A 26,782-nucleotide genomic window follows, 5' to 3' on the forward strand; every position below is an offset into this window, starting at 1 on the left:
GCGAATATCGAAAGCCCGTTTCGGGCCGGTGGCGACAGTATATAGATAGTAGACGTACCTTGGTGATTAGGGTTTTTCCCTTTCGATGAGGGTAGAATTAAGGTCGATCCAACACGTGAGCCCAATTAACTATAGACTCGCACATGTGACTGATGTCGTAATATAATTAAGGCCGACGTGAAATTCGGTATTTAGTGTGAGCAGTAAAATATATATTTATAATTACTTTGATACATGGATTATTATCGAAAAATCTTTAACAAAATAATCATTAAAAAAATCTAACAACTATCACAACTCAGAACATTCAGTAAATATAATCTAAATCTAAATTTTAAAATGTCCTTCTATATGTTAAGAATACCTCGAGATCATAATCATGTATCTGCTTTGATTCCCATCGAAAATTTGCAACTAATGCTCCCAAATATTATCACTTAATAACCATTTTCAATCACATGCCATTAATATCTCATGATCCCATAAATTACATCACTCTTCCTACTTATCATGATAGGTCTCTGAACACCAAAATATATTTAAAATATATCCATAATTGTATAAATACCGATCCGCAATAGGGTCGATGTGCAAGCTACCCATAAGGTATAATGATAAAAGTTAATTAAATTAAATTGTTATATATAAATACAATATTTTCAAAATGCAATTACTTGCAAATATTAATATCTTAATATTTGTTTTCATTTCATTATTAAGCGATACTCGTTTAATAATCTATTTACGAATGGTTGTGGATTTAAATGGAAATACATTCGGCTGAAATGTCTTCTTATTAACCAGTTCCCCTATGCACTGTTATATTGTTAGTACTGTAGTAGTGTTATATTGCTTTCCCAGCAGACGTGACCCTGGCCCATGGCTCCGTAATAATAATAGCGCCACTACTTAAAAAACAGGCCATGGGGAGAATTCAAAAAGGCCTTATCCACTTTCTTAAATCAAAAGAAGGGCCCAACAATGACCCATCGCAATAATGTCCTTCCTAACCGTGTTCTTTAGAAAACGATACTCACTTTTGTCTCCAAGTAAACATGTTGCCTTCCACTCCCTCTCCCACCCACACCACCACCAAAAGTGAAGACATTTTAGACCTGCCTCCTCAAATACGACGTCGCATCGTGTATCCTCAAGAAGCGCAACCCAAAGCCACCCCTTCACAGAAGACATGGATTTTTTATTATTTATTATTAAAGTGAAAAAAAATTATTTTCTTAATTTTAAATTTTCTAATACTTATATACAAATCACAGAAAACATAAAAATGTAAAATTAATTATATATAATATTAGTTATTAATTATTTGATGTTTAAAAAGAAATGAGAAGTTATAAACATGTATTTATTTATAGGAATTCAGCCCAATGTCTGAGCTGGCCCTCGGGATTAAGCAATCTATCGAAGGCCTTTCGCATATTTTACAAAGCCAAATCTCTCTCTCACCAAAAGAAAAATTTATTAGGAGAAAACTCAAGTTATTTACGTGATGTCGGTATAATTTTTTAATTAAAATTTGTATGTGTAAATATATATTAAATATAAGTGTTGTATTGTGGTGGTCTTTTATTGATCCAAAAGTCTTTTAGACAATTGATAAAAATTCTTTACGGAAAATAAGCAGATTATTTAAACTTTTCACACTTTTGTACTTGAATATAGAGGATTATATATCGATTATATCTATCATCCATTAATTAACATTAAGTCTCAAAAAAATCAATTTATACTTCAATCTCTCATAACTTGACTATCTCTTATTTATGTAAATGATGACCGAGTATTTAAATGATCAATAACAAGATTTAGTGATCTTCAAAATAAATAAAATAATAATTATAAATATTAAAATTTATGAATTTATTAATGATAATAATGATATGACGAGATTTATGAAATTGTAGTAAAAAGTATAAAATTTGATTCTATAATATTACACTAATATAAATAATGATAATTAGTTATACTAAAGTACTCACTCAAACAATTGCTGTATCTTTCTAGAAAAAAACTTTATACTAGAATAAATGTATATTAATTTTATTTTATTAAATATAAGTGTATATTAATTTTGATTAAAATATAATATTAATTACATTTAAATTTTAAAGGATTGTACTTAAATTTTATTTTTTTAATTAAATTAAATTTTCTAAAAGAATCTTTAAAGAAGTGGATTGGTTCACGTGCCGAATCGTTTAGGACAGTCGTGTCAAGCATTGGGAAAGCCTTGGGTGATGAGTTTTCACTCACCGTTTGATTCTGATGGTGTGGGTCTAGGTTGGTGAGTTGCAGTCAACGTTTCCAGTTTTATCCAAACCATCAACATATTTTAATATTGTTACCACTGCTTATCGTTTATAGTGTATTTGGATGAAAAATTTTACAAATTTAACGAATTTTAAATTTTTGGTATTTGAATTACTTTGATTTTAATTTCTATCATTTTTAAAATATTTTGTTTGGATGAGTCAATTTAAATTTCTTAAATTTTAAATTGTTAGGTTGAATATGATAATTTGATTCTATCGTAGTAAAATTGATTTTAAAAATATATTTATATGTTGAAAATTTTAAATTAAATTTTATAAAAATAAATATTAATCTATTTTTAAATATTTAATAATTTTAAAAATTAATATAAGATAATATTTAATAATTTTAAAAATATTTTTAAATATCCAATAATTAAAAGAATAAAGAGATAAGATAAAATATATAGGTGAAATAAGAAAAACAAATATGAGGAATTTTAAATTCTCTCATTTTTGAGAGAATTTGAAATTCTACTATTTTAAGAAATTTCACAAATGCTTGGATTTCAAATTCTTTGTAAATTTCTCATCCAAACAAAGCATTTCTCCTCAAGAAATTTGAAATTCTTCAAATAAATGAATTATCTTATATAAATTCCTCATTCAAACAGTTTTCTTTTATATATTATCTCTATCCCGATATAAAACTCTTTTATTTTACTGTTTATCTTTTTTTTATTTATAATAATTAGTTATTTAATCTGTATATTTAATGGGTTAAATTTTTATTATATATAACTATTTTTTTAATACATTATATAGAAATAAATATTATATTTAAAATATAAATTAAATTTTTATATTTATATAAATAGATATTTTTAACATATAAATTATATTTAAAATAAATAATTTATAATGAATAGTAATTTATTTTAAAAATAGTAAAATTAAATTCATAAATATAAAATAAAATTATATAAAAGTGAATTTGTAAAAATATTTATACTTAATAAATATTCTATAAAATTGATTTTCCATAAGATAGTCATCCACATTTAATATATAGAAATCAATTAATTTTTAAAAATATTTTCATTAATGATTAATAAGTTTTTATATAAAAATAATAAATATAAATAATTAATAAAACAATTTATTTCTTTCTTAGAAAGTAATTAAACACAGTTTACAAACATTAATAAGATGATAAATAATATAATGAAGAAAAATACTATTATTTTAAAAATATTAAAGATAATTTTAGAAAAAAATTATATTGTTAATAATTTAATATTATTAATTAAATTAACCAACCTACTTACACTATTTTTTCTAGACTTATATATATCTAGTGAAAGAGAAGACATTTCATGTTTTTTTCGTGTCTTCCTTTAGTAGCACATGGCTAGTGCATAATTATTGTAATTTCGTGATAATTTTAAAGATATTTTTTTATATATATAAAGACTTTTGTGACCTTTATTAGTTATTATCATATAATTTTTATAAATAATTAAAATTGTCAAAAATAACATGTACATCAAAATAGAAATTAGTCATTAAATATAGACATAGAGTAGAAAAATCAGTTTTATACGTACTAAAAAATTAATTACATACATTTAATTTTCATGTACGATTAGAGCCATGTACCAACTTATTTAAATTTTTTTAATGAAATTATGTATCAATGTAATTTAGTATAAAAAAATATAAAATATAAAAAAAATTAGATTTAATTTCAAATTTTAACTAATAAAAATAAAAAACTTTAATCAACGGCGTTCCCGTAGACTTTTTATTTTTTACTCTATAATAATATAATACATATAGTAGTTATAAATATATAAATGAATAAAAAATTAAATAATAATTGAGAATAATTAATATTAATGATACTGCGTAGAATTAGTCTTTAATGTCATCTTTGGACTACATGTACTATGTACATAAAAAAAAAAAAATACTAATAAATATAAAGATAAGTCTTTTATTAAAAAAAAAAATGAACAGATGAGTATTTAAGAAGGAGAATGAAATGAAAGATTGTTGTGACCATAGCAGATCCCTAACTCCTCCCTTTACGCACCCAAACATTTTTGTTAATTCTCTTACCTCACGCTTCGTATCTCTCTCTCTGGCACTTGAATAAATTGACGTAAAAGCCATGGTTTATCACCATAATCATCATCATCATCATCACCAACCAATGGATGAAGGGCTTCTCCTTCAAATGCTGAGGTTGGCATGGCTGGCTGCCACATTACCCATCATCATCGCTTCCATTCCCACTTCTAACCTCACTTGGCTCCGTCGCACCCTGATCGGCTTCGCTAGGAGAGGCAAAATCATGCACTCCTCCCAAGTAACACCACTTTCACATTCATGTATTTACTCCTTTTCACGTTTTCCCCATTTTCACTGCAAAAAAACTTTCTACAAAGATGCACGCTAGTAGGAATTTATAATGATGTGAGTGAGTGATGAAACGAAGCGTTTACCGTGCTCTGTGTGTTGCAGAAATTCACCATTCCGCAACGATTCTTCTTGCACTTCTACGCTGTGGCTGTTGTGTGGACGACGTTGCTGCTTGTTGCGACTTGGGCTTATGCGTACAGCATGGTGCCGCTTGTTGCAGAGCCGTTTTCTTACTCCACTATTACAAGCTTCTTGACTGGGGGCTCTACTATAAGAACCGGTTCGGCTAAATTGAGGAAGGGATATGTGGCTTGGCAATCTGTTTTCATGCTTCTGTTGATGGAACTTCAAGTGCTTAGACGCCTTTATGAGAGCATTTACGTTTTTAACTACAGCCCTTCTGCTCGCATGCATGTCTTTGGTTATCTCCTTGGATATTTGTGAGTTTTTTAATCCATGGTTAAATCTCTTACATGCAGTCCTATGGGCTTAAGTGATGTTTTTTTAGTCAGAATTGAAGGTTCTTTATGATAATGTGTTTCATTAAAGGTCAACACGCATTATAGATAAAATTTCAATTTTGATCGGATAACATCATCAACATTACCTGTCACTATTACCTATGACTATGACTATGATCCTGTATTTTAGTTGGATAGAACTTAGATATAGTATTATTATAGATACGGTTGATGCTGTTTTTCCATCAGACTTAGAGTTTCATCTCGACAAGAATTAGATGCATATTACCTATTAGAGTTAAGAAGGTGAATTCAGGATGAATATTTATTTCATTATTTTTCCTTGTGAATACATAATGTAATCTAATAGATATGGATCTAACAGCTTCTAACAGAAGCTGTAGGTCTAAATAACTAGAGCAGGTAATTTCAAGAAATAACAGAAGGAATATTCCTATCCTACTGCTTTACAACCAAAAAAGTAAGAGTAAAGAAATGAAATTACAGGAAAGGTAAAAACAGAGACTCAAGGAGTAAGGTTATCCTTCAATATTACCGAGGTAAAATTTTAATTCCGATTGTAGAACAACACCAACAGTATCTATGGTACTTTGCGTAAGTTTGTTCTTTATTGATTGTTTCTCAATTTGCTTCACTTACAATTGCTTTTTGATGTTTGGAAATTGCTTTTACTATGCTGAATTAATAATGTGAAATGCCTATTTTATGCTGCGGGTAAACAACGCGATTCTGGTTACAGTTTTCATGAGAAGGCTGTTGCTTCCTGTTAAATTCCTTGGGATGGATCCCTAATTATAGATTGATTGGGTGGTCTGAAATTATATGGGCCTTCTATATTTTTGAAAGTTGAGTTGGTATAATTTCTGACATGAATGAATTGCTGTAATTAAATGTCAACAAATGTTGGTAACACTCTTTGATGCTCTCTTTTATATACATGCTTTCCTGGTAGTATGTATGTGAAATTCATTTGGGTCTCACTGAATATATGGATTTTATTTCTCATTTGGTGGGTCCCATTGTTAAACTAGTAGGCTCCACATGAATTTCAACTAAAATGAGTGTTTTGGGGAGTATATTGCTATCACTTTCCATAGATGTCTGTTCTATTCGGTGCACGTATGTATAACTTGAGAGACAATATGACATATTAAAGTATGATGTTGGTTCTCTTTTATTCAAATTTGGCTTCATCATAAAGCATTTTTGGACTCAACTTTTGTGGGGATGAGCATGCTGTGGAGCTTGGAACAACATTGTTCTAGCATATAATGAGAAAAACAGAACATGTATATTTTGATTATTGTTCTCTTTTATGACTTTGTTTAATATGGTCAATTACTTTTTTTCTGAATTTATTGTTGAATTCACATAAACATGTTAACATGCTTTCCTGAAAAGATTTCCCCCATTCTTATTTCGATAATCTGAAGCATTAATGTAAGGTCTCGTGTCTTCTAATTGTGAAGTTATTATGATAGTTCTCATCCGAAAATATTTATGATTGTTTTAATAGAACAGGTATAATTGGCATTTGGATTTAGGCTGTGAATTTGTAAACTTTGGATTTAGTATGGGAAAACAAGCATAGGAAAGAAGTAGAAGATTGCAATTGGGAATCACTAATTCCATTTGTTTGTTCACATGTGAACTAAATGTTATATAAGAGTGACTAGTCCCAGATAGATTTGGAGTACTGGTATTACTTGTTGATGTGCAATCTAATATAATTTCAATCTTTCTGGTTATTTGAAGTGGTGAAGGTTCACACCTGTGTTCTTAGATGATATAATATTACATAAATATTAATTGCATCACATCCTTCATTTGTACTTCTTAATTATCACTGGTTGTCCTCCAGAAAATACTAAAATGATGACTGATTCGTATTTTTCTGAAGCTAGTTTCTACATAGCAGCACCACTCTCGCTGTGTGGCGATTGTGCAGTAGAGGTCTTTAACTACCTAGGAAATCTCCTGACCGAGTTCATTGTCAAGGGCAAGAATCAGATGCAAGTAACAGAATTAGAATTCTGGCAAGTTGTGAATCCTCTCTTCAGGCTTGGGTGGAAGCATTGGATTGGTGCAGCTGTTTTCATATGGGGTTGGATTCATCAACTTCAGTGCCATAAGATTCTTGTATGCATCATGTACTTGATTGACATCTAAATCTTTGGTTTGATCAGTGAAACCACGGCTTCATAACTTCTAGTTTCTATCATGAACTATCATTTATATCTTCATGGCTTCTAATTGCTATTTATTTTCATATCATATCACTGATATTATATTATATAATAGTAATGGTACCCACATGCAGTAGATGGTGAATTTGGTCGCAGAAATATTTTATATATATATATATATATATTTATATATATATATTATCTTCATTTACTTTTCATGTGGAACTTTGTTTGGCATTTTGTAAACTAATATCTACATGCAATCATTTTTTAAAATGAAATGTTGGAAGTTTAATGCAAATATGTCATTTTTGTAACGAGGTGGATTAAGTTATCTTAACATTGTTGCAATCAATTGTCGTGAGGCTGTCTTTTTATAATTTTGGCAGGGTTCTCTACGACATTCAAGACAAGCAGAGGAATATGTAATACCTCGTGGTGATTGGTTTGAGATCGTCTCCTCTCCACATTATCTCTCTGAAATCGTAAGCCACTTTGTCTTCGTCTCTATAATTTCTACTGTTGTGGCTGTTACGAATGAGCCTAACATTTGATGATGATGAAGGTTATATACGCTAGTTTTGTGGTCGCTACTGGAGGAACCAACCTAACAATCTGGCTACTTTTTGTTTTTGTGGTAATATGTCCTTTGCAGATTTGGCAAGGTTTTAATGTTTTAAACAAACAATCTTTGATTTTGATTTGCTTTTTGCATATTTCTTTTATTGGGTACAGGTAGCAAACCTATCATTTGCAGCTGTGGAAACACATAGCTGGTATCGTCAGAAATTTGAAGATTATCCAAGTAATCGGTTTGCTATAATTCCATTCATTCTGTGAGATTGTGAGATGATGTGTAATTATCACAATTGATGGCAGCAAATAGCTTCATTATTTCTGAAGGTATACTTGTTTAAATTAGTTATTTTAGTTTAAAGAAGTTTCTACTCGAAATATCTAAGTTCTGGTTTTCTTTTTTGGGGTGTAAAAGTTCAACTTCATATCAAGTCTTGTTTTATCTTATATATTTGACCGCCAAAATAAACCTTATGATTGCATTCAATATGGAAATTCCAGAGAATTGTTATTATTTAAAATACTCATTCGTTTCTAAGACCTTGTGATGCCAAGATAATTTTATTATCTTAAAACAAGTAATGTAATCATATAAATTGTGTACAAATATCATTTTTGATACTGAAAACCGCGGTTTACATTGCTTTTGGTTGAGTGGTCAGCTAAATCATCCAAAATCTCATTGTCATGATAATTACAACTAGTATTGCGAATTTTGACTTCAATACATTTTCCTTTCAGTTAAATTTGACTCTCCCAAGAATCAATCTACCGAGCATCCACGTTGGATTTGATAGTCCAATAATTAGGAGTTAGGGAAAAAAAAAAAAGCTGAACTCGAAATGGATCATTTTTAAACCGATTTAAACCATAAAATTAAATTGTTAGAGAAAATACCGAGCCAAATTATTTTTGTTATGCAAGTTCGTTCGGACTTAATCCGAATTGCTTTTGTAAAATAGTTAGGTTTAGTTTTATCTTCTTTTTTTTTTGGAAAAAAAAAAACTGATCCATGCATACAGAAAGCATTCTGAATTAACCGAAAAAAAAAAAAGCAAAACGAATTAAGTAACAAAATATTCTGAAATCTCCCTTAATTAGTCCACAAGATTTGATATGGGCCAAGAAAGTAACTTAACGACATATCTGAATCAAATGAGCTACTAAGGTACCTGGAAGATCAGCTTATACATAATCTGAATGCAAACACAAGTCTCAAGGTCAAAGAGCCATGATATTTCTGCATATTAGAGGGATCGCCATACAAACTTAGGATTTTGGAAGGGTATTCTCATGCATACAGATCTATGCCCCAAAACACAGCTGGTTGATTAGTTCTATATTTTCTATCTATACTTCCAATGATCTTCATGTCTTCTGTAGACAACTCAAAATCAAAAACCTGAAAGTTCTCTTCCAACCTCTCCAGTTTTGATGTTTTAGGAATGACCACAGTGTTCCTTTGAATGCCCCAGCGAAGAGCAATCTGGGCAATAGTCTTTTTGTATTTTTCAGCCAGAGCCTGAAATCAAAGAAATGGTATACCCTCAAATTAGTCAACATCACTTTCTGGGCTGCTAACTGTTTTTGGATAGACAATGTGCGTGTTTGGATTCATGTCTAATTTCTTCAAAAATCACGTTTAATTCACGTCTTAAACGTAAGTCACTTGGACGTGCATCCAAACATACACAATGCCAGGCAGTTATGGAAACTAGTATTGACAACTCACTTTGAAAACTTGGTCATCCAAACATGAAACTGAACCAAACCATTCTTTGTTTGCTGCAGCACCTCCTAGTGGAGTGTGAGCAGTGACACAAATCCCGTGCTTCTGACAAAATTTGACTAGAGAATCACGCTGGAAGTACGGATGAGTTTCAATCTGATTTACAGCAGGCTTTATTTTGGAATATGCTAAACAATCTCTGGTCAGAAAGATATCATAGTTGCTGCAAATAGCTTTTTGTTAGAATGCAATTTCATTAAAAAGAATCAAGCATCTCAAGTCAATACTACGAACATCTAGATCATAAATTCAAACATGGATGGATTAGGCAATACATTCCTCTTTCATAATGGTATGTTATACTAACAGAAACCAACAACAATCAAGTCTTATCACACTAGGGTGTAGGTGATGCTAGAGTGAAAAACCCAGCATATAAAGAATATAGAATGTGTACCATACAAGTTACACAGTTGATTTGCAGAGATACTTGGTTGCAACTTGCAAGTCATTAATCATGCTAAAATAATATAAACTTTCATGTAGGAGTTGGAGTGAGAAATTAAAATCATGTGACTAATGATACATGAGAGGATGTCACAATGTCCACACTCAACTTAACAAGACTGGTTTTTTTTTTATTTTATTTTTTTATCTTTATTCATTTTTTGATTTTACTGTTTCTGAATGACTGGATAAAACTTATCCATAAACTGTAGTCATAAAAAAGAATATCTGGAGCATCTACTAGAGCATAGATAGCCAAGCTTTTTTGCAGCACCAAATTGCACCTGATCCCTATGCTGCGAACCAAGCCAGATGAAACAAGATCTTCCATCGCATGCCAGGTAGTTTCCAGGGATACGCTGGTATCTATGTCCAGGACCCCATCATCACCCAAAGGACTAGAAGTATTACCAACTCCTGCATGCATGTGAAATATGTCAAAGTCATATTAGAAGACATTAAATGCGCACGAAATCATTTGTTAAAAATCCAAGACAAATTTATATGATAGGATCTAATTTCGCAAAGTAGGAAGTATATAACATACATGAACACAGAAGAACAAGAGAAATAAACCATCAAAGAAACAGAGATTCTGCGTTAAAAAAGGGTTCAAAAACATTTTTGACTCTTGAGTAGAGGTATAATCGTGATCCGGTGCCATGGAATTCAAGCTCATTGTATTTTCACGTTAAAACACTCTGCTAGTTAGATCACTACTTTAAAAATGTTAATTTTTTTTATTCGTAAGAAGCAAAACCTATTGGATAATTATAATTGTTACTATACATGCACAAAAGATAAATTAAAGGGACGCGTAAGAAACGGACATACCAGTATGCCTTACGGCAACAGGAAAATGAACAAGATACAAATCTAGATAAGTTAACTGAAGCTTCTTAAGACTGTCTTTACACGCCTCAAGAACGTGTCCATGATCGGAATTCCAAAGCTGAAATCATATTGAAAGAAAAAGGGTAAGATAGTAATTATCTGACTCAGACCAATCATCATTATCATGACCAAAACAAATCACAAACAAACAAGATAACCCAACAGGAATTGTTGTGAAACTAACCTTGGTGGTAATAAAAAGGTCCTCCCTCTTCACAAGACCACTATCAAAAGCCTCCTTAAGCGCCTCTCCAACTTCTGCTTCGTTCTTGTAATCAGCTGCAACACATCCAAATCTCATCAACCACCATATGCTTTTATCCACACATCACATCACCATGTAAATGCATCAACAATAAATTAAGTTTTGACTTTAATCAATCAACAGTTTTGGTGGGGTTAGTCTAACAAAATAAAAGGGACGAGAATCACAAGAATAAGAATAAGAATATTTCAAAAGAAAGTATCTTTCAACTATTATGAATCCAATAAAAGAAAGAAGGTAAAATAGAATACCAGCACAATCGAAATGGCGATAACCGATTTTAATGGCATTGAGAATTAGGTCCTTGATTTCTTTTCCTTCCATGCGCCACACACCCAATCCAATGATGGGCATCTTGAAGCCATTGTTGAGTGTTATCGCCATGCCTTTCTTCTCTTCCTCCTTCACTCAGCTCAACTACACCGCAAGTGTGTGTGACCGTGATCTCTTATGCTTCAATTTCGGACCAATGGGCCACAGTCTTAAAAGCCCAAGCCCATGATAAAACATAGCCCACTGAGGACAACACCCATTAAAAGCACGCGTTATGACAACTACACTGGGCCGGTTAAATCCGGTTCGGGTTATTTTGTACCCGGCACCGTAAGGGGTGGGTAATTAACTATTAACTAACTATAAAATAAAGGAAATGGTTCTTTCCCCTCCACAGTGTACGGTAACAGAGATCGGGAAGTGGAACCTCTCTGTGCGGAAATCGGAATATCTCAGTTCTCCGATCAGATCTATACGACGTCGTTGCAGCGATAATGGCTCCGTTCAGCGGCGATGAGACGGCACCATTTTTCGGCTTCCTTGGAGCCGCGGCTGCACTCGTCTTCTCCTGTAATTAAATCCCTAATTTCTCGATTAGATCTATGCTCGTGTTTTCGTGATCTTTTTTGAACTTCGCTTTATCAGGAAATTTTAACGTTCGATGCGCTATTTGATCCGTTGCATGTAAAAAAATAATGTTATGATTGTTGATTCAGTTGTGCTTTGGTAGTTTCCGTGGAGCAATTGTTTTTTGTTGGATACAATAAGCTACCGCGAATTGTAGTTTTAGTTTTACTATTTACATATGAACGCTGAAGTTTTATCTCGTGGCTCAATAGTCATTTCTCTTAGTTATTGTTAGAATCTTCGTTAATTTGGTTCGAACTTGGAACTCGGTGGACCAAATAAGTCTATTGAAGTTGCTTTTGATTGTTGAAATTGATCGTAGAACTGTTTAATAGTTATGTATATTTTTTTTAACCATCTTATTGGTAAGAAATATACACCGGCTTCGACCATGACTAATCTCCATCATTGTTTCCCTTCTCAATAATATTTTTTTTCTATGCACAAGACAAGCCTTGCCTAGAACTTGAGACATTACTTAAATAGACAGAGTCTAGTATCATTAAGGTGAACATCTTGTTGGTAAATAGTTATTATATAAACTATTATAAAGAAAGAAAAAGGAATTATTCCTAGGTAGAATGTTCAAGATCCTAGATTTGAACCTGGATGTGTTCATTGTAATTCCTAGTTTCCTACTGAAAAAAAAAAGGAATTGTGAACAAATTTTTGTTAGTTCTGTGTTTTCTGTAGATTTATCTTACTAAGAGTTGTTTGAATTGATGGAGGAAGGTATGGGAGCTGCCTATGGCACAGCAAAGAGTGGGGTGGGCGTGGCTTCGATGGGTGTGATGAGACCGGAGCTGGTGATGAAGTCTATTGTTCCTGTTGTTATGGCTGGAGTTTTGGGTATTTATGGTCTGATTATTGCTGTTATTATCAGTACTGGTATTAATCCCAAGGCCAAATCTTATTACCTCTTTGATGGTTATGCTCATCTCTCCTCTGGTCTTGCCTGTGGGTTGGCCGGTCTCTCTGCTGGCATGGCTATTGGTATTGTTGGTGATGCTGGTGTTAGGTATAATTCTTCTGCCTTAGTATCGCATCTATGATTGAAGTTAATACTGATTTGATTTAATTTGGTGAACTCTTTATTTTACCTGATTTGCTCTTATTCTGAACTGAAGTCTATTGATTTCATGGTGATACTTAATGCAATAGCTTTGTCTTCTATCAATAGACCTGCGATCCTTGATGCAACGTATATTTTGCTTTTGATTTGATACAGGGATATAGCTTTTATAGTGATTGCTAATAAAATTCTTAATTTGAACAATTAATCTTCTTCCGCAGGGCCAATGCGCAGCAGCCAAAACTTTTTGTTGGAATGATTCTCATCCTCATTTTTGCTGAAGCTCTTGCCCTGTATGGTCTCATTGTTGGTATTATTCTCTCTTCTCGTGCTGGTCAGTCTAGAGCTGATTAAGAAAGATGTGCTGCAAAATATTCTTTAAATCTCCCAATCTGTTTTAACCTTATTGTGAGGACGATGGGGGTAAATTGTTAGTTGTGAGGTTAGTGATGTCCACTTGGAGGATTTAACAAATACTTGTGTGAAAGCAGTAGCTGCACCAGTCATTTTTGTGTTTGTATAAGTAGTCTTTGCTTAATAAAGCTTCTTAAGCTTCTTTTTCCCCCTTTGTGCCATATGATCTTAGTCTTCAATTTTTTTGCTGCTGCCATAAGCCTTTGTAATTTATATGTAGTAACGGGTCTTTTAATATTGGATGCTGGTGTAGCTAAACCTTGCCTTGTGTTTTGGTCAGTTGTATAATCCTAATCGACATGGATCTTCTCAATAAAAGAGCATTTTGAGTATTCTAATATTATGTTGAACCATTTGATGATTGTTGAAGCAGGCAGGGAATATGAAATACATTTACTCAACAGAAATTTAGATCGATAAGTGAACTTTTGTATTAAAGTGTCAGTATACTACTAATTTTGGATGTGCTAGAATGTTTTTCTGAAAGAAATACAACGAAATTACTCAATAAATAAGAGTTTTGTTATACATCAAATTTTGGATATTTTTTTCTTTTAATTATGCACTCTAGTCACGTGTAACAAATTAGATAAGATATTCTTTACTTTTGAACCGTCAACACTGGTCACTTGCTCCTTGGCTCCCATTTCTTGTAAGATTTTTTTATATCTTTGGTTATTACTTTATTGCGTTAACAGCACATTTTGTTATTTATATCTTACTAATTTTACTTCCCAACAATTTTATTTGAATTGAAATTGTTAGTCTGTCGATATTTGTTAATACAGGGAGTTATGTACCTTTCACTTTGTTTATGGTTGGTTTCTTTAAATTCAATCGCAAATCTTCTGGCATCAGTAATTGTTTTTGGGTTTATGGTGCGCCCAGTATTTTATACTATAGGTTCTAGTCCCATGTCACTGATTAAACTGATGTAATATTAAGATATAGCAAAAGGCATGAAGTCTCGTATTGGTCAGTACTCCTTCTGGTCTTTTATATAAGAAACAAGATACAGTATATTTTACATTTGTTTCCTATAATCACAATCAAGGTGAGTATTACCTTTAGAGAATGATTTATATGTCAAGTTGTAGTATAGATATACAAAGACTAGTAACAGTGTTGGGCATGAACATAGACCAAAAAGGCTTGACGTTCAAATCAGTCTATTTGTCCCAAGGGCTTTTTGCAGTTTTTGTTTTTAATTAATTATTTTAAGTTATTTAGAAAATTAAGAGGTTATCTAAAACGTAACGGTTTTAAGGTTTAGAGTTTTAGCATCTTCCAAATTAACTATTTACAATTTCATTTAATAGTCTAATTTTCTGACTGTTGGTCATTAATTACATATTAAAAAGTTTTATTACTCTTTAGTTGCATTTAATTCTCGTGGTTATGGCTGATGCGGCTGGTACTCATTTCTGTTCCTGTATATACTGGCATCAGTCCAAGGGGAAAGACACAGAAAAACACAGCTTCTTTTCTCTCCTTTCTTTGGGCTCCGAGTTTCGAGTTTTAAGTACTTGTTAGTTTTGCAGTTTCGAGCCTTTTATTTTTATTTTTGTTGTGACCTCAGTTATCTCACTTATTACTACAACATAAACTTCTCCGGTACATGCTCCTATATAGCCAAAGGGAAAAGCATCGGTAATCAAGTGAAAAATCGAACATTTAAGATCATCATGGCATCCAGCCTTTCTAAATTACAAATTGAATTACGATATCAACATAGCAAGATATCGTTGGCGTAATTTAATGCCTTTACAATTAAAAACTAAAAATATATTTAAGCTATAGATTTTTAGTCTTCATACATATTTTTCTCTTCATTAGTCTTTCTAATTTAACTGAATTTAATTTTGACGCTACAAATAAAACATGTGACGCTAACCGAAACAAAAAATATTTTCTTAACATGTTTTTGAAAAGTAAAAAACAAAAAATTGCTGGACAAGGCTTCGCGTACGAACAGTCTATGGTCCGTCCAATCACAGCAACTCAAAGGGAGTGATGGATAGATATGAGAAGGGGCGTTGGTGTGGCTCCAAATAAAACACGAAATGTTGCGAGAATAGTTTATTTACACACACTTCATCTCGTTGCTAAGAGTCATAATCTTGGTTAACAAGTTCAAATTCTGGTGAATTCTTAATGGAAATGTGTGGAGCCACAGCTCTGACATGGTCGCACACCATCTCTCCATCCCTTCACCTTCCTCGACCACTCCCTGTAAGCTCATTCGTTGACCCTTTTCCTTTCTCACTTTTTGCATTCCTCACTTATACCCACTCCATTTTACTAGACCAGAGAGGCTAGGACCTTCAAGGTTTTCTGTGTCTCTGATCAAGACTCCAAGGTATTACCCACTCATTCCATTCCAAGTGCCAAATTGTGTTCTACTCGTTCTCTTTGCTTTTGCGTGGGATGTCAGACGTGGTAATTGGTAAAACCCAACATGGAACTGTTAATAGTTGTTAATTTTGTCAGCTAACAATCAACCTAGGCTTCTCGTTACTTTGCTTTAAGAAACCTGGTATTGGGTTAGGATTATTAGCTATCAATGTTCAAAGTAAGGATGTCATTGGCTCCGTTTTAATGTGGTGCCACCTAAGATTAAGATTTTCACCTTTCAACCTAACAACAGATCATGAGCCGAAAATTGTTGAGGGATGAGCAATGCAATTTTTTTATACCTTGTTAAGTATTAATAATTTCTTATATTTACTTTAAGATCCACAAGAATACATTTGGCTTCTGTGTCTGGTAACCATAATTTCTGCTAAACATTATATTGGTAATTTGCACATTAAGAATATGCTGTTCTCAGTTTTGGCTTTTCTAACTGGTTATTTAGTTTAGGTTTCTTCAAGATTGTTATCACTTAAAGAGTATTTTTGCAGGGAAATAAAATGATCATCTCTATAACTGGAGCAACCGGATTTATTGGTAAAAGGTTGGTGCAAAGACTGCAAGCAGGTTATGCCCTGTTCTCTAGCTTACTAGACCCCATTTATATATGTTTTTTGATATGATATGCAGCATTTTCCCAGTGCTCTGTTGTATATCAAGATTTCAGCCTTTTTTGTCCAGTCCTAGATAAGTTTTACCCTGAAAGGTGCACTGTGGTTGTGTTGTCCTCGTCATTTCCTCATATTTTGCAAAACATATACTACATATAAATTTAAAGCCTCAACTTAAACAAGTGGTAAATGTTTGCATCTTTTGAACTTAATTGCTTCCCTTTAGTGCCTGGATTTTGTTAAACTCTTGCTTGCCTTTATTTACCAATTGAATTCTCAGCTTCTGCTGGTATATGTGTAAACAGTTAAACTAACTTGCTGTCTCAAATAACAATATTTGCAGACAATCATAGTGTTCATGTCTTGACGCGATCTAAATCTAAAGCAGAAACAATTTTTCCGGGTAAGAAGGTAATAAATTAATGCTATTAATGTGCACTAACACTCGCACTACGCAAAAGAATACTGAGTAAAACTCATTTGCAACTGCAAACCTTAGTTCAAACTTAAAAGTGACACATCAACTTCACTAGTAGCAGAGTACCTTCAATTTATAAGTAATATATATTTTTTTGGTTTTAATTCTTGCATAACTTGGATTTCTTCAGTAATGAAGTAATATATATTTTGTTGGTTTCAATTCTTGCATAATTTGGATTTCTCCGGTATTGAAATTCTAATTTTATTTTCCTTGAGTCAAAATTATACTAAACTTCGGATTAATTGGTTAATTTTACCCTGGTATCTACAGCAAAAGACTTTCCAGGAATCAAGATTGCAGAGGAGATAGAATGGAAAGATAGCATTCAGCGCTCAACGGGGGTTGTGAATTTAGCTGGATTGCCCATAAGTACCCGATGGTCTCCTGAGGTTATTGCCATGTTCTTATCACTTCCACTAAAATGATTTTTTTTTTTGTTAATCAAAACGATAATAGTTATTTTTCTTTTTTGATATATTTGTTATGCTTCCACTAAAATGATTGACTTCAATTTACACCTAGAAGGTGGTTATTAAGAGTTTAAGACATATTACTGATATTAGGTATTTTTCTTTTAATGTTTTTGTCTTGTCTCTGTTCAAGATAATTTGATTTTTTGTTTCTTGCTGCCAGTCTATGTCTTTCTTTTCTTGTTGGGCTGGACACCTTGGCCAGTTGGCCTCATTTACAATTTTTAAAATTTTATTGAAATAACAAAAAACTGAAATATAAATAATATATTAATTTATATTTGGCAACTTTTGCTATCTTGAACGCTGGTGTAATAAATTGTAAAATGCTGAACATTATTTCTTTAAGCCGGTTACAGATTATACATACACATACATGTCTTTCTATTTTTCACCTACCTTCATCTGGATGCTGGTAAAATTAGCCCATGCATAATTCCAAACACGTTATACACATCTTAATGCTGCAGATAAAGAAGGAAATCAAGCAAAGCAGGATTAGAGTGACCTCGAAGGTAAGCATACATTTCCCATTGACGAATAATAGAAATAAATATATTCTCTCCTTTTTTTTTTTTTTTTTCTGTTGGTTAAATATATGTGCATCAACATAAGCCACATGTATTTACATAAAACATTGCTTATTCTTCCTGACCTATTTATTTCGTAGCAAAGGTTGTAGAATTTATAAACAGTGCACCAGATGATATTCGACCTAAAGTTTTTGTTAGTGCAACAGCTGTTGGTTATTATGGTATGTTTGTATTGCAAAACTGGTTCAATACTTGTCGGTCATTTTCTTGCTTGGTGATTAGTATTATCTGTTGTTTAATGCATAGCAAATGTAACTATATTTGAAGCATGTTTTATAGTCACTGATTGTTTAATAACTGTGCATTATTTTGCAAACAAAGAAAGTTTTTTCCATTTTCCTTCCACTTTAATATGTTCAGGTAGCAGTGAGACACAAGTCTTTGATGAACAAAGTCCATCAGGAAAGGATTACTTGGCTGAGGTAAAAAAAAAAAAAAAAAAACGTTTTTGTTACTATTGCAAAAAAATATAATATCTTAAGATCTCATGAGAAAATAGGCAAAAACATGTTTGATTTGCAATGGAATATTTTGAGAGTATTACTAGTGAATTTCGTAAGGATATTGATCTTTCTTGATTAACGTTTTGATAAGAAGATGGTGTTGAATCTATTAGCTATTTAGCTTCTGTTTATATACTTTGGTGTTTAAGGATATTGATCATTAATTGATGTACCATATGCATTGCTTTTGTCTATTTTTTCCTTTGAAAAAGCTATTTCTGATCATTCGGTTCAATGAATTTGATATGTTCAAGTCGGAAAAAGCATATTGAAACCAGTCGACCTTGGTTTTGGGTATTTAAGTCACTTGAAAACACCAAGTCACCAACATTTGTTAGTTTGTTAAAAGTGCAAAACGAACCCAATTTCTACTTTATAATCCCAAATTTCTCTTTGATTATTAGTTACCATACAAAGGAACATTTGAGACTCTGAACCTTTAAACTGTCTAGTACAAAATATACAAATTAAGCGAAGGCAGTGGTTAAGAAAAATTGGAACTACTTTTATCCAACTTCCTAACCCTGAAGACGTTTATTCAAATAGATGGAACATTTGACAATTTACAACTATAGCTTCTGTTCAGGTTTGTAGGGAATGGGAATCCACAGCCCTAAAGGTAAACGGAGATGTTAGAGTGGCTCTAATTCGCATTGGTGTTGTTCTTGGTAAAGATGGTGGAGCACTAGGTATTGCTTCTAAATTACATAATTCTGTCATTGAATATACTATTTGACATCGTACATTGTCCACTTACCTTGTTAAGCTTATTGGTCTTAGTCTTTTAACAAGATAAGTGGACAATGTAGGACTTATGTTTTTTTTTTTTTTTTTTTTGAAAACAAAAACTATAAATGATTTATAACTCTTGAAATTCATGATATTGTTTGGGTTTAACTGACAATTACATCTTTGAGTCTCTGCAGCTAAAATGATACCTTTATTCAACTTGTTTGCTGGTGGGCCTCTAGGCTCTGGAAAACAATGGTATTACACTCTGTTTCTTGTGCTTGTAAGAGATTGCTGTGTAGTACTGTTAATTCATTCTTAGACACTGTTCATGGAGCAATTGTCAACTCCAACCTGATGTGTTTTGTAAACTGCAAAACCACCTTATATATTATATATAGCTTGACTATTGATAATAAGATGTGTAGTTATTTCTAATGTTAAATTCAATTTACTAGTATCGTGGTACAAATGTGTTATGAGGTGAGTTTTAGTTTGTCTTTAATCTCTAGATACATGTCATAGTTGAGTTTTTTGTACTCTTTCGTACAGGTTCTCCTGGATTCATTTGGATGACATTGTCAATTTAATATATGAAGCGCTATCAAATCCATCTTACAAAGGTGAATTTTTCCCTCCCATCACTACAAACAAAATTTATCAAAATTCTTTAAAAAATTGCAAATGAGTTACGGACGGTGGAGATTGGATATAACATAGACTTCGTATAATAGGATTATCCATTTTCCACCTATTACATTAACAGTAAATTATGCTATTCCTTTTGAGATTACTGCCAGCCAAACTACACATCGTCAAGGCAACATAATGGATATATTTCATGTGGTTATATTTTCTGTCTAGTTACTTCAATCTTAATTAATTAATGAACTTGTCGCATTATCATGAATGTTTGTATTAGGTGTTATCAATGGAACTGCACCAAATCCTGTGCGATTGGCAGAGTTGTGTGAGCAGCTGGGACATGTCTTGGGTCGTCCTTCATGGCTGCCGGTACCCGACTTTGCGCTCAAGGCTGTCCTTGGAGAAGGTGCTACTGTGGTAAGGAATCATCTCTGGTTAATTTGTTCTCAGTCTACATAACTTTTTGCATGAATTCCTCCTTTAAATGAACACATGTCTTTGTAGGTTTTAGATGGGCAGAGAGTGGTTCCTACTCAAGCTAAGAAGTTGGGTTTCCCATTCAAATATCCTTACGTGAAGGATGCCCTTAAAGCAATTCTTTCTTGAAGCGATTTTGGCATACCAACTGCTATATTCTTTATTCTTTTGAATCGTGCTTCATCAGCCTTTTCCGGGCATTAGTGGCATTCACCGTATTCAGATTTTTGAAAGCAGTATACCTTTGAAGATATGGCTGGATTGTAGTCAACCTTTTATTTGATCATGTCATTCATGTGAATTGTAGCTAATTATCATAACGTAACTAATAAATAAACACACCAATACCGCTTGTTATAGGATATTAATAAATAAACACGACATCATATTGATCACCCATGTCTTCCTCATAAGGTAAGCAGAAGTCAAAACACGACGTTTATTTTCCTTTTCATCCCAAAAATATATTCTAATCAAAATTTCAATACAGGCTCTTCCCCAGTTGTGACTTACTCCATTATTTTCGATTTCAATTACTACCGCAACGCGAGTAAAAGTTGTATATATTATTAGAGACAGAATGATTCACGCGTCTTTATTGAAGAGCTCAAATTGTTGAGATAGTTAATTCAATTATCACGAAAGAAAAAAGTTCAACCTTTACTTAAAATATTAAAATTTCACGTGAATAGATCCAGATAAAAATGGCGTAGTCTTCTACGGATCCGGTCACTCACCTATACAATTAGTAGGCTAGGAATATATATTATAAAATTATAATTGGTGCAATTTTCGCTTGATAATAACTAAAACTAAAAAAAAAAAAAGTTATTGTTCACCAACTTTTTTCTAGAAAGATTACAATATTAATAACTACTGTGCATGGCTCGTACATGAAGAGTGATATTGTAATATCAGGATTTACTTTACAATGCTTTTTTTAAGAGATAACTACATTTACCATGAAAACTTCAATCCTATCACGACAGTACGACACCTTATCAGTTAACATCTTATCCTAATCCACGTTTGTGGAAGTTTGGCCAATGGTTTTTAGTTCCGTTTGTGCGGTAGCTTTAGCTACCTCAGCCTTGGGTTTCCACCAGAAATTACCAAACGACCCTTCAATTTCCTCAAGAGTCTTCCCACGTGTCTCGGGGAGCAGCGTGTAGTGAAAGACCCAGGCAGCAACAGCGATTCCCGCAAACAGAAAAAAAGCACCGCCAATAGTGATAGCCTTATAAAGCGACAGAAAAGTCATGGATATGACCCCACTAGTGACCCTATTCACCATGGCTCCAATAGCCACACCCTGGGCCCGCAGCCTCAGCGGGAAGATCTCCGAGCTATAAACCCACGTGATGGGCCCCGACCCAATCGAGAAAAAGGCCACGTAGGACAACACCGCAGCGAGACTCAGCCCAACGGCCCACGTCAGCGTGGTCCGCGAATGGTCCACCACAGTGAGACTCACCCCGAGGGTGGTCAGCGAGAGCACCAGCCCGCCAACGCTGCACAAAAGCAACACGCGCCGCCCGGCCCGGTCCAACAAAAACGTGGCCACCAAAATGGAAACGGTTTTCGCAAACCCAACGGCCACGGTGGCCAAAAGAAGGTAGTTGTCGGATCTTATCCCCGCCTTCTCGAAGATTCTCGGGCTGTACAAAACGACGGCGTCGATGCCCGTCGCTTGCGCGAAAAAATGAATCCCCAGCGACGCGATGAATATGTGACGAACCGCGCGCGTGGGATGGAGGAAAAGCTCCCTCCACACGCTGTGGCCGTGACTCCGCTTCGTGACGGAAACGACGTCGTCGTCGCAGTCGTCGGGGATCCCAGATGTTTGTTTAATATCGGCTAGCCTTAGCCGAGCCTCTTCCTCCGAATCGGAGATTTTGTGCAAAACTCTTTTGGCTTCACCTAATCGACCTTTCGCAACGAGCCACCGTGGCGACTCCGGCATAGCTAACACCGCCACAGCTAGGAAAATAGACGGAACGGCTCCGACTCCAAGCATGAGTCGCCAACCCAACCGAAGTGGCAATTTAGAAAATCCGTAGTTCGAAATGTAACCGATTAAAATTCCTCCGTTCAAAAACACCTATATATCGCATATCGCATAAATAAATTGCTGTATGAATTGTTATGTTTTGCGTGCATTATGTGAATTAGGTTTGGTTTAGGTTAACGTACCTCGGGGAGGGAAGTGAGGAAGCCACGAGAGGAGGTAGGGGAGATTTCGGAGGTGTAGACGGGGGCGATGAGGAAGGCGAAGCCGATGCCGACGCCGGCGACGAAGCGGCCGAACATGAGGAAGGCGTAGTTAGGGGAGAGTCCCATGAGGATGGCGCCGGCGAAGAAAATGACTCCGGCGAGGACAATGGTGTAACGGCGGCCTATCCAGTCGGAGGTTCTGCCGGCGATGAAGGAACCTACCGGAGAGTAGAGGTTTATGATGCCGTTCATGATTTCGACTTGCACGTCCGAAATTTTCAGGTCTCTTTTTATGTACAGAGCTGCTCCACTCATCACTCCGATATCTGTGCACAGTCATTATTATGAAAACAATGAGCAAGTCGAAAATGAAAACAATGAGTATAGTAGGTATTAGGAAGGAACAGTAAAGAAGCAATGAGTAAGTGCAACGAAATCGTAGTTAGTACTACCGACCGTAACCTAATAGGATTGAAGTCATTGAAGCCAAAATGGCACAGGCCAAAGCGAACTTGTTCCTTTTTGGCTTGTTTTTAGGATCAAAAGTTGTGGGAGATGCAGCTTCGACCACAGCCATCTTTGTTGAAGAGGATGATCAAGTTTGTGTTGGTTCAGAAGTAGGCAGTGTTCTATTTGTTACTGACCATGTATAATTGGAGTTACGTCAAGGCACGTTCCTTGTCGCTATCACAAAGATGCCATTTTCTATGTTTAATCATCACTCTTCACTCTTGAGTAAAACGAGCAATTATCAAAGAAAAAAAAATTCTATTATCTATAATGGCTAAAAACACCATTCTTTTTATTCAAAGTATACAGATTCAAAGAAAAAAAATTCTTAAAAATGTAGATTTTTATTTATTTTAATCTAAAATTTATATGTTGTGACTTAAATAACAATATTAATGTATATTTAAGGATAAAAAATAATATCAAATAGTTATTTTTAATTAAGAATTTAAATGAAATAACTAGAGTTGCGAAGAATTTGTTTAAATTTTCTTTATTTTTAGGAATTAAAGTGTTGGTTACATACATTTTTAGGAACCCTAATGATATTTAATTCTATCTATAATATATAATTATGTATAAATCTATCACACAAAAGAAAAATTCTTGCATGCACAATCATACAAACATCTACCCATTTAATGTCTGATCAAGATTTAATTTCATAAAAAATAATAAATATTCAAAATAAAAATGAATTTAAAAAAATCACTAAAATATTATCAAACAAAATTGTCTCTCTCTATTAGAAGAGAGTGTAGTATAAATCAACAAATTTGTTCACATGTCATTATGAGAACAAAGTATGGATAATGACTAAAAAAAAAAAAACTTAAATTTAGGGATGACAAAATGAGTATGTTCAACCAGTTTAGATTTATATCGTCGTCAACTACTAAAAACAAGTCTAGGCAGGTGGCTCGTCAAGTAAAAATAGGTTGTACGCCTTGGCCTCCTTCGCCCCACCTAAGGTGGGGCGACAAGTAGATTTAGGGTTCAATTGCCTATAATCAATACACAACCTAACTTCTCCATCTTTCTTCTTCATCAATAAAATAGGAGCACCTTATAAAGTTATACTAGGTTTCACCATCCAATTTTCCAACAAATCCTCCACTTGCTTCTTCAACTTAGTTGGGGTCATTTTATAGGGATATTGACACTAGGCCCGCACATAGAACCAAGTCAATCCTAAATTCAATTTTCCTAGTAGGAGGTAACCCATGCATTTCATTCGAAAACATCTATAGGAAATCTCTAACAACCTCAATCCCACTTATTTACTTCTTATTCTCAACAATCAAAGTAATAAACAACATAAAACACTAAGCCCCATCCCTCAACAAATCATTATTTTGCTTGGCTAACACCAACACCTCATCCTCAATCTAAGGGAACACCAACTCCTACCTAATACAATGTATAAGAATGTGATTAGCGGATAACCAATTTATTCCTAATATTATGTCAATCTCTACCATAGACAAACAAATTAAGTTCACCTTGTACTTCCTATCAAACACCTCTATCAGACACCTCACAAACAACTCAGAAATAATCACAGGTCAAAGTTGGAGTAGACACAATCAAACCCAACCTCTCAACGCAATCATACAAAATAAATGAATATATAACTCTATAATCAAACAATACGATAACATCCTTACCAATAGTTTTTCCCTTCCCTTTCACCAAATTTGTAGAAGTGGAAGCCTAAACTCCTAATAAGGCAAACACCCTGCTAGTTGTAGTAAGTCTCTCTACTCTTTGAACACCTTTGGGTTGCCTAGCCTCTATTGTGCGGTCTTTAGAAATATGACCTAATTGGCCACATCTAAAACACTTATTCGCTTAGAGGGCAATCTCTGATGAAATGAGCTCCTCCACATTTATAACATCAAATGCCTGAAGCTCCACCCTAAGCTCAATTCTAAGGAATAGACTAAGGTCTCCTCACAACAGAACCCCCTACTGCTAAGAAGGTCTATCATAAGGTATCATATGTTGACCTCCTCTCTTGACCTAGATGGCCCCTCTTGACTCTTCCCAACTCGGCCTCCACACTCAAGCCTTTTAACAATCTTCACCTTCTCCACAAAGGTCGAAAATTCTATAATGACCATAGGCACCACCACTTTTTCAGCTTATGCCTCAGTCCCTCTACAAACTTTCTATATCTTCAAGCCTTAGAAATAGCCTATGAGTAGAAATGAGTTAGGTGTTCAAACCCCATCGCATACTCAAAAATTGTCATATTCCCTTGATGCAATCTAAACTCCACCTTCTTAGTGTTTCTCACACTATCATGGAAGTACTTCTTGAAGAACACCTACTTGAAGTACTCTTAGTTCACCACTACTCCTCGAGTTTCCAACATTTGTTAAATACTCCTCCACCAGCACTATGCTTCCCCTATTAGCATATATACCACATAAGTCAACTTCCTCTCATCATGATACCCCATCACCCTAAATATCTTCTCCATGTCACAGATTCAGTGATCATCCACCTTCAAATTTGTATCTCCCTTAAATCGAGGGGCATGGTATCTCCTGAACTCAGTCAAGTTGCAACTCTCTTGTGATCCCATTGGTTTAGCCGCCCCAATCGTCGCCCTCCTCACCTCCATTTGAGCAAAATGAAAGAAATTAGATTTAGTATTTTTTTTTCAAACATTTACTAAATTCCTTATAAGATGTTTAATTTTTAGTTCACTTTCCAATCAAACCAATAAAACAAGGGTGACAAAAATGTAATATTTATGAATCATTCCCATCCATTAAAGCCCTTCGAAACATACACAAATTATATTAAAAAAAACCCAAATTTTTGCTTATAAATATTAATTAAAAAATATCTTTTTTTTATTAGAATGTATTTATTATATTTAAAACATGAAATTTTTTTAATATTTTTTAAATAATTAAAACACCTTCAATAAAATATATTAAGAATGTTCCTTAATGTGTCCATAAACATATTATAAAAATCAAATAATTTCAATGAAAACATCTTTGAGTTATTCACATTGTATACATAAAAAAGTCTAAGACTTCAAATATTTATTTAATCCAATAAATTAAAACTTAAAAACTTAACAGTGTGTTTGGATGGAGTATTTAAAAAATTTAAGAAACATGAAATTCTTAAAATTTGCCTTCATTTGAATTTCTATCATTTTTTAAATATTTTATTTGAATAAATCAGTTCAAATCTTTTAACTTAAAAATTCTTAGTACCAATTGGTAGTTAAATTTCCATCATAGATAAAATTAATTTTAAACTAATATATATATATATATATATATTAATATTTAATTCTATAAAATTAAATATTAGCCAATTTTTAAATATTTAATTAATTTAAAAGAAACGATAATTTTATGTTGACTTTAAAAGAGAGAAGAGGAAAGTAGAA

The 26,782-nt window shown here is 33.4% G+C and overlaps 5 protein-coding genes across 9 annotated transcripts; 3 read left to right on the top strand and 2 right to left on the bottom strand.

Annotated features, from left to right (window-relative positions):
• Positions 1-4,311: 4,311 nt before the first annotated feature.
• LOC109799194 (3-oxo-5-alpha-steroid 4-dehydrogenase family protein) lies at positions 4,312-8,425 on the top strand. Its single transcript, XM_020359734.3, has 6 exons — positions 4,312-4,641; positions 4,797-5,134; positions 7,081-7,315; positions 7,752-7,847; positions 7,928-7,999; positions 8,098-8,425. The coding sequence occupies exons 1-6, from the start codon at positions 4,444-4,446 to the stop codon at positions 8,200-8,202; spliced, it is 1,044 nt and encodes a 347-aa protein (XP_020215323.1). The 5' UTR covers positions 4,312-4,443; the 3' UTR covers positions 8,203-8,425.
• On the bottom strand, positions 8,097-11,769 carry LOC109798653 (NADP-dependent D-sorbitol-6-phosphate dehydrogenase). Its single transcript, XM_020358998.2, has 6 exons — positions 11,585-11,769; positions 11,253-11,347; positions 11,009-11,126; positions 10,459-10,591; positions 9,671-9,890; positions 8,097-9,460 (listed from the first exon to the last, which is right to left on the bottom strand). Exons 1-6 carry the CDS (start codon positions 11,715-11,717, stop codon positions 9,230-9,232), a joined length of 930 nt encoding a protein of 309 aa, XP_020214587.1. The 5' UTR covers positions 11,718-11,769; the 3' UTR covers positions 8,097-9,229.
• Positions 11,770-11,981: 212 nt separating this feature from the next.
• On the top strand, positions 11,982-14,057 carry LOC109799070 (V-type proton ATPase 16 kDa proteolipid subunit). The gene is made up of 3 exons (XM_020359559.3): positions 11,982-12,176; positions 12,966-13,251; positions 13,527-14,057. Exons 1-3 carry the CDS (start codon positions 12,101-12,103, stop codon positions 13,657-13,659), a joined length of 495 nt encoding a protein of 164 aa, XP_020215148.1. The 5' UTR covers positions 11,982-12,100; the 3' UTR covers positions 13,660-14,057.
• A 1,649-nt stretch (positions 14,058-15,706) lies between these two features.
• Positions 15,707-21,037, top strand: SULA (NAD(P)-binding Rossmann-fold superfamily protein). 4 transcript variants are annotated; one of them, XM_020358648.3, is made up of 13 exons: positions 15,710-15,951; positions 16,025-16,078; positions 16,623-16,698; positions 17,086-17,145; positions 17,494-17,612; positions 18,164-18,208; positions 18,369-18,447; positions 18,647-18,708; positions 19,376-19,478; positions 19,716-19,776; positions 20,071-20,141; positions 20,441-20,580; positions 20,668-21,037. In XM_020358648.3, the coding sequence occupies exons 1-13, from the start codon at positions 15,874-15,876 to the stop codon at positions 20,767-20,769; spliced, it is 1,050 nt and encodes a 349-aa protein (XP_020214237.1). In that variant the 5' UTR covers positions 15,710-15,873; the 3' UTR covers positions 20,770-21,037. The 4 variants fall into 4 exon arrangements, with proteins under 4 accessions (XP_029127127.1, XP_020214237.1, XP_020214238.1 ...); XM_020358649.3 differs by having other exon boundaries at positions 15,718-15,951; positions 16,030-16,078; XM_029271294.2 differs by lacking the exon at positions 16,025-16,078 and having other exon boundaries at positions 15,707-15,951.
• Positions 19,602-23,525, bottom strand: LOC109798394 (polyol transporter 5). 2 transcript variants are annotated; one of them, XM_020358647.3, is made up of 3 exons: positions 23,317-23,525; positions 22,834-23,180; positions 19,602-22,741 (listed from the first exon to the last, which is right to left on the bottom strand). In XM_020358647.3, exons 1-3 carry the CDS (start codon positions 23,429-23,431, stop codon positions 21,659-21,661), a joined length of 1,545 nt encoding a protein of 514 aa, XP_020214236.1. In that variant the 5' UTR covers positions 23,432-23,525; the 3' UTR covers positions 19,602-21,658. The 2 variants fall into 2 exon arrangements, with proteins under 2 accessions (XP_020214236.1, XP_020214235.1); XM_020358646.3 differs by having other exon boundaries at positions 23,311-23,522.
• Positions 23,526-26,782: the final 3,257 nt, after the last annotated feature.

This window comes from Cajanus cajan, chromosome 8 (genome assembly GCF_000230855.2).
Source record: "Cajanus cajan strain Asha chromosome 8, NIPB_CcT2T_4, whole genome shotgun sequence".
NCBI lineage: Eukaryota > Viridiplantae > Streptophyta > Magnoliopsida > Fabales > Fabaceae > Cajanus > Cajanus cajan.

What these genes read in the sequence shown, in the direction of transcription:
- LOC109799194 (XM_020359734.3), top strand. Translation starts at nt 4,444, where the DNA reads ATGGTTTATCACCATAATCATCATCATCATCATCACCAACCAATGGAT. An exon ending in AAATCATGCACTCCTCCCAA is followed by an intron (nt 4,642 to 4,796) that starts GTAACACCACTT and finishes TGTGTGTTGCAG; the next exon opens with AAATTCACCATTCCGCAACG. An exon ending in GGTTATCTCCTTGGATATTT is followed by an intron (nt 5,135 to 7,080) that starts GTGAGTTTTTTA and finishes TTCTGAAGCTAG; the next exon opens with TTTCTACATAGCAGCACCAC.
- LOC109798653 (XM_020358998.2), bottom strand. Translation starts at nt 11,717, where the DNA reads ATGGCGATAACACTCAACAATGGCTTCAAGATGCCCATCATTGGATTG. An exon ending in ACCTTTTTATTACCACCAAG is followed by an intron (nt 11,127 to 11,252) that starts GTTAGTTTCACA and finishes ATATGATTTCAG; the next exon opens with CTTTGGAATTCCGATCATGG. An exon ending in TGTTGCCGTAAGGCATACTG is followed by an intron (nt 10,592 to 11,008) that starts GTATGTCCGTTT and finishes ACATGCATGCAG; the next exon opens with GAGTTGGTAATACTTCTAGT.
- LOC109799070 (XM_020359559.3), top strand. Translation starts at nt 12,101, where the DNA reads ATGGCTCCGTTCAGCGGCGATGAGACGGCACCATTTTTCGGCTTCCTT. An exon ending in GGCTGCACTCGTCTTCTCCT is followed by an intron (nt 12,177 to 12,965) that starts GTAATTAAATCC and finishes TGATGGAGGAAG; the next exon opens with GTATGGGAGCTGCCTATGGC. An exon ending in GTTGGTGATGCTGGTGTTAG is followed by an intron (nt 13,252 to 13,526) that starts GTATAATTCTTC and finishes CTTCTTCCGCAG; the next exon opens with GGCCAATGCGCAGCAGCCAA.
- SULA (XM_020358648.3), top strand. Translation starts at nt 15,874, where the DNA reads ATGGAAATGTGTGGAGCCACAGCTCTGACATGGTCGCACACCATCTCT. An exon ending in GTACCCGATGGTCTCCTGAG is followed by an intron (nt 17,613 to 18,163) that starts GTTATTGCCATG and finishes TTAATGCTGCAG; the next exon opens with ATAAAGAAGGAAATCAAGCA. An exon ending in TTGGAGAAGGTGCTACTGTG is followed by an intron (nt 20,581 to 20,667) that starts GTAAGGAATCAT and finishes ATGTCTTTGTAG; the next exon opens with GTTTTAGATGGGCAGAGAGT.
- LOC109798394 (XM_020358646.3), bottom strand. Translation starts at nt 23,431, where the DNA reads ATGGCTGTGGTCGAAGCTGCATCTCCCACAACTTTTGATCCTAAAAAC. An exon ending in TTCAATCCTATTAGGTTACG is followed by an intron (nt 23,181 to 23,310) that starts GTCGGTAGTACT and finishes GACTGTGCACAG; the next exon opens with ATATCGGAGTGATGAGTGGA. An exon ending in TCCTCACTTCCCTCCCCGAG is followed by an intron (nt 22,742 to 22,833) that starts GTACGTTAACCT and finishes TGCGATATATAG; the next exon opens with GTGTTTTTGAACGGAGGAAT.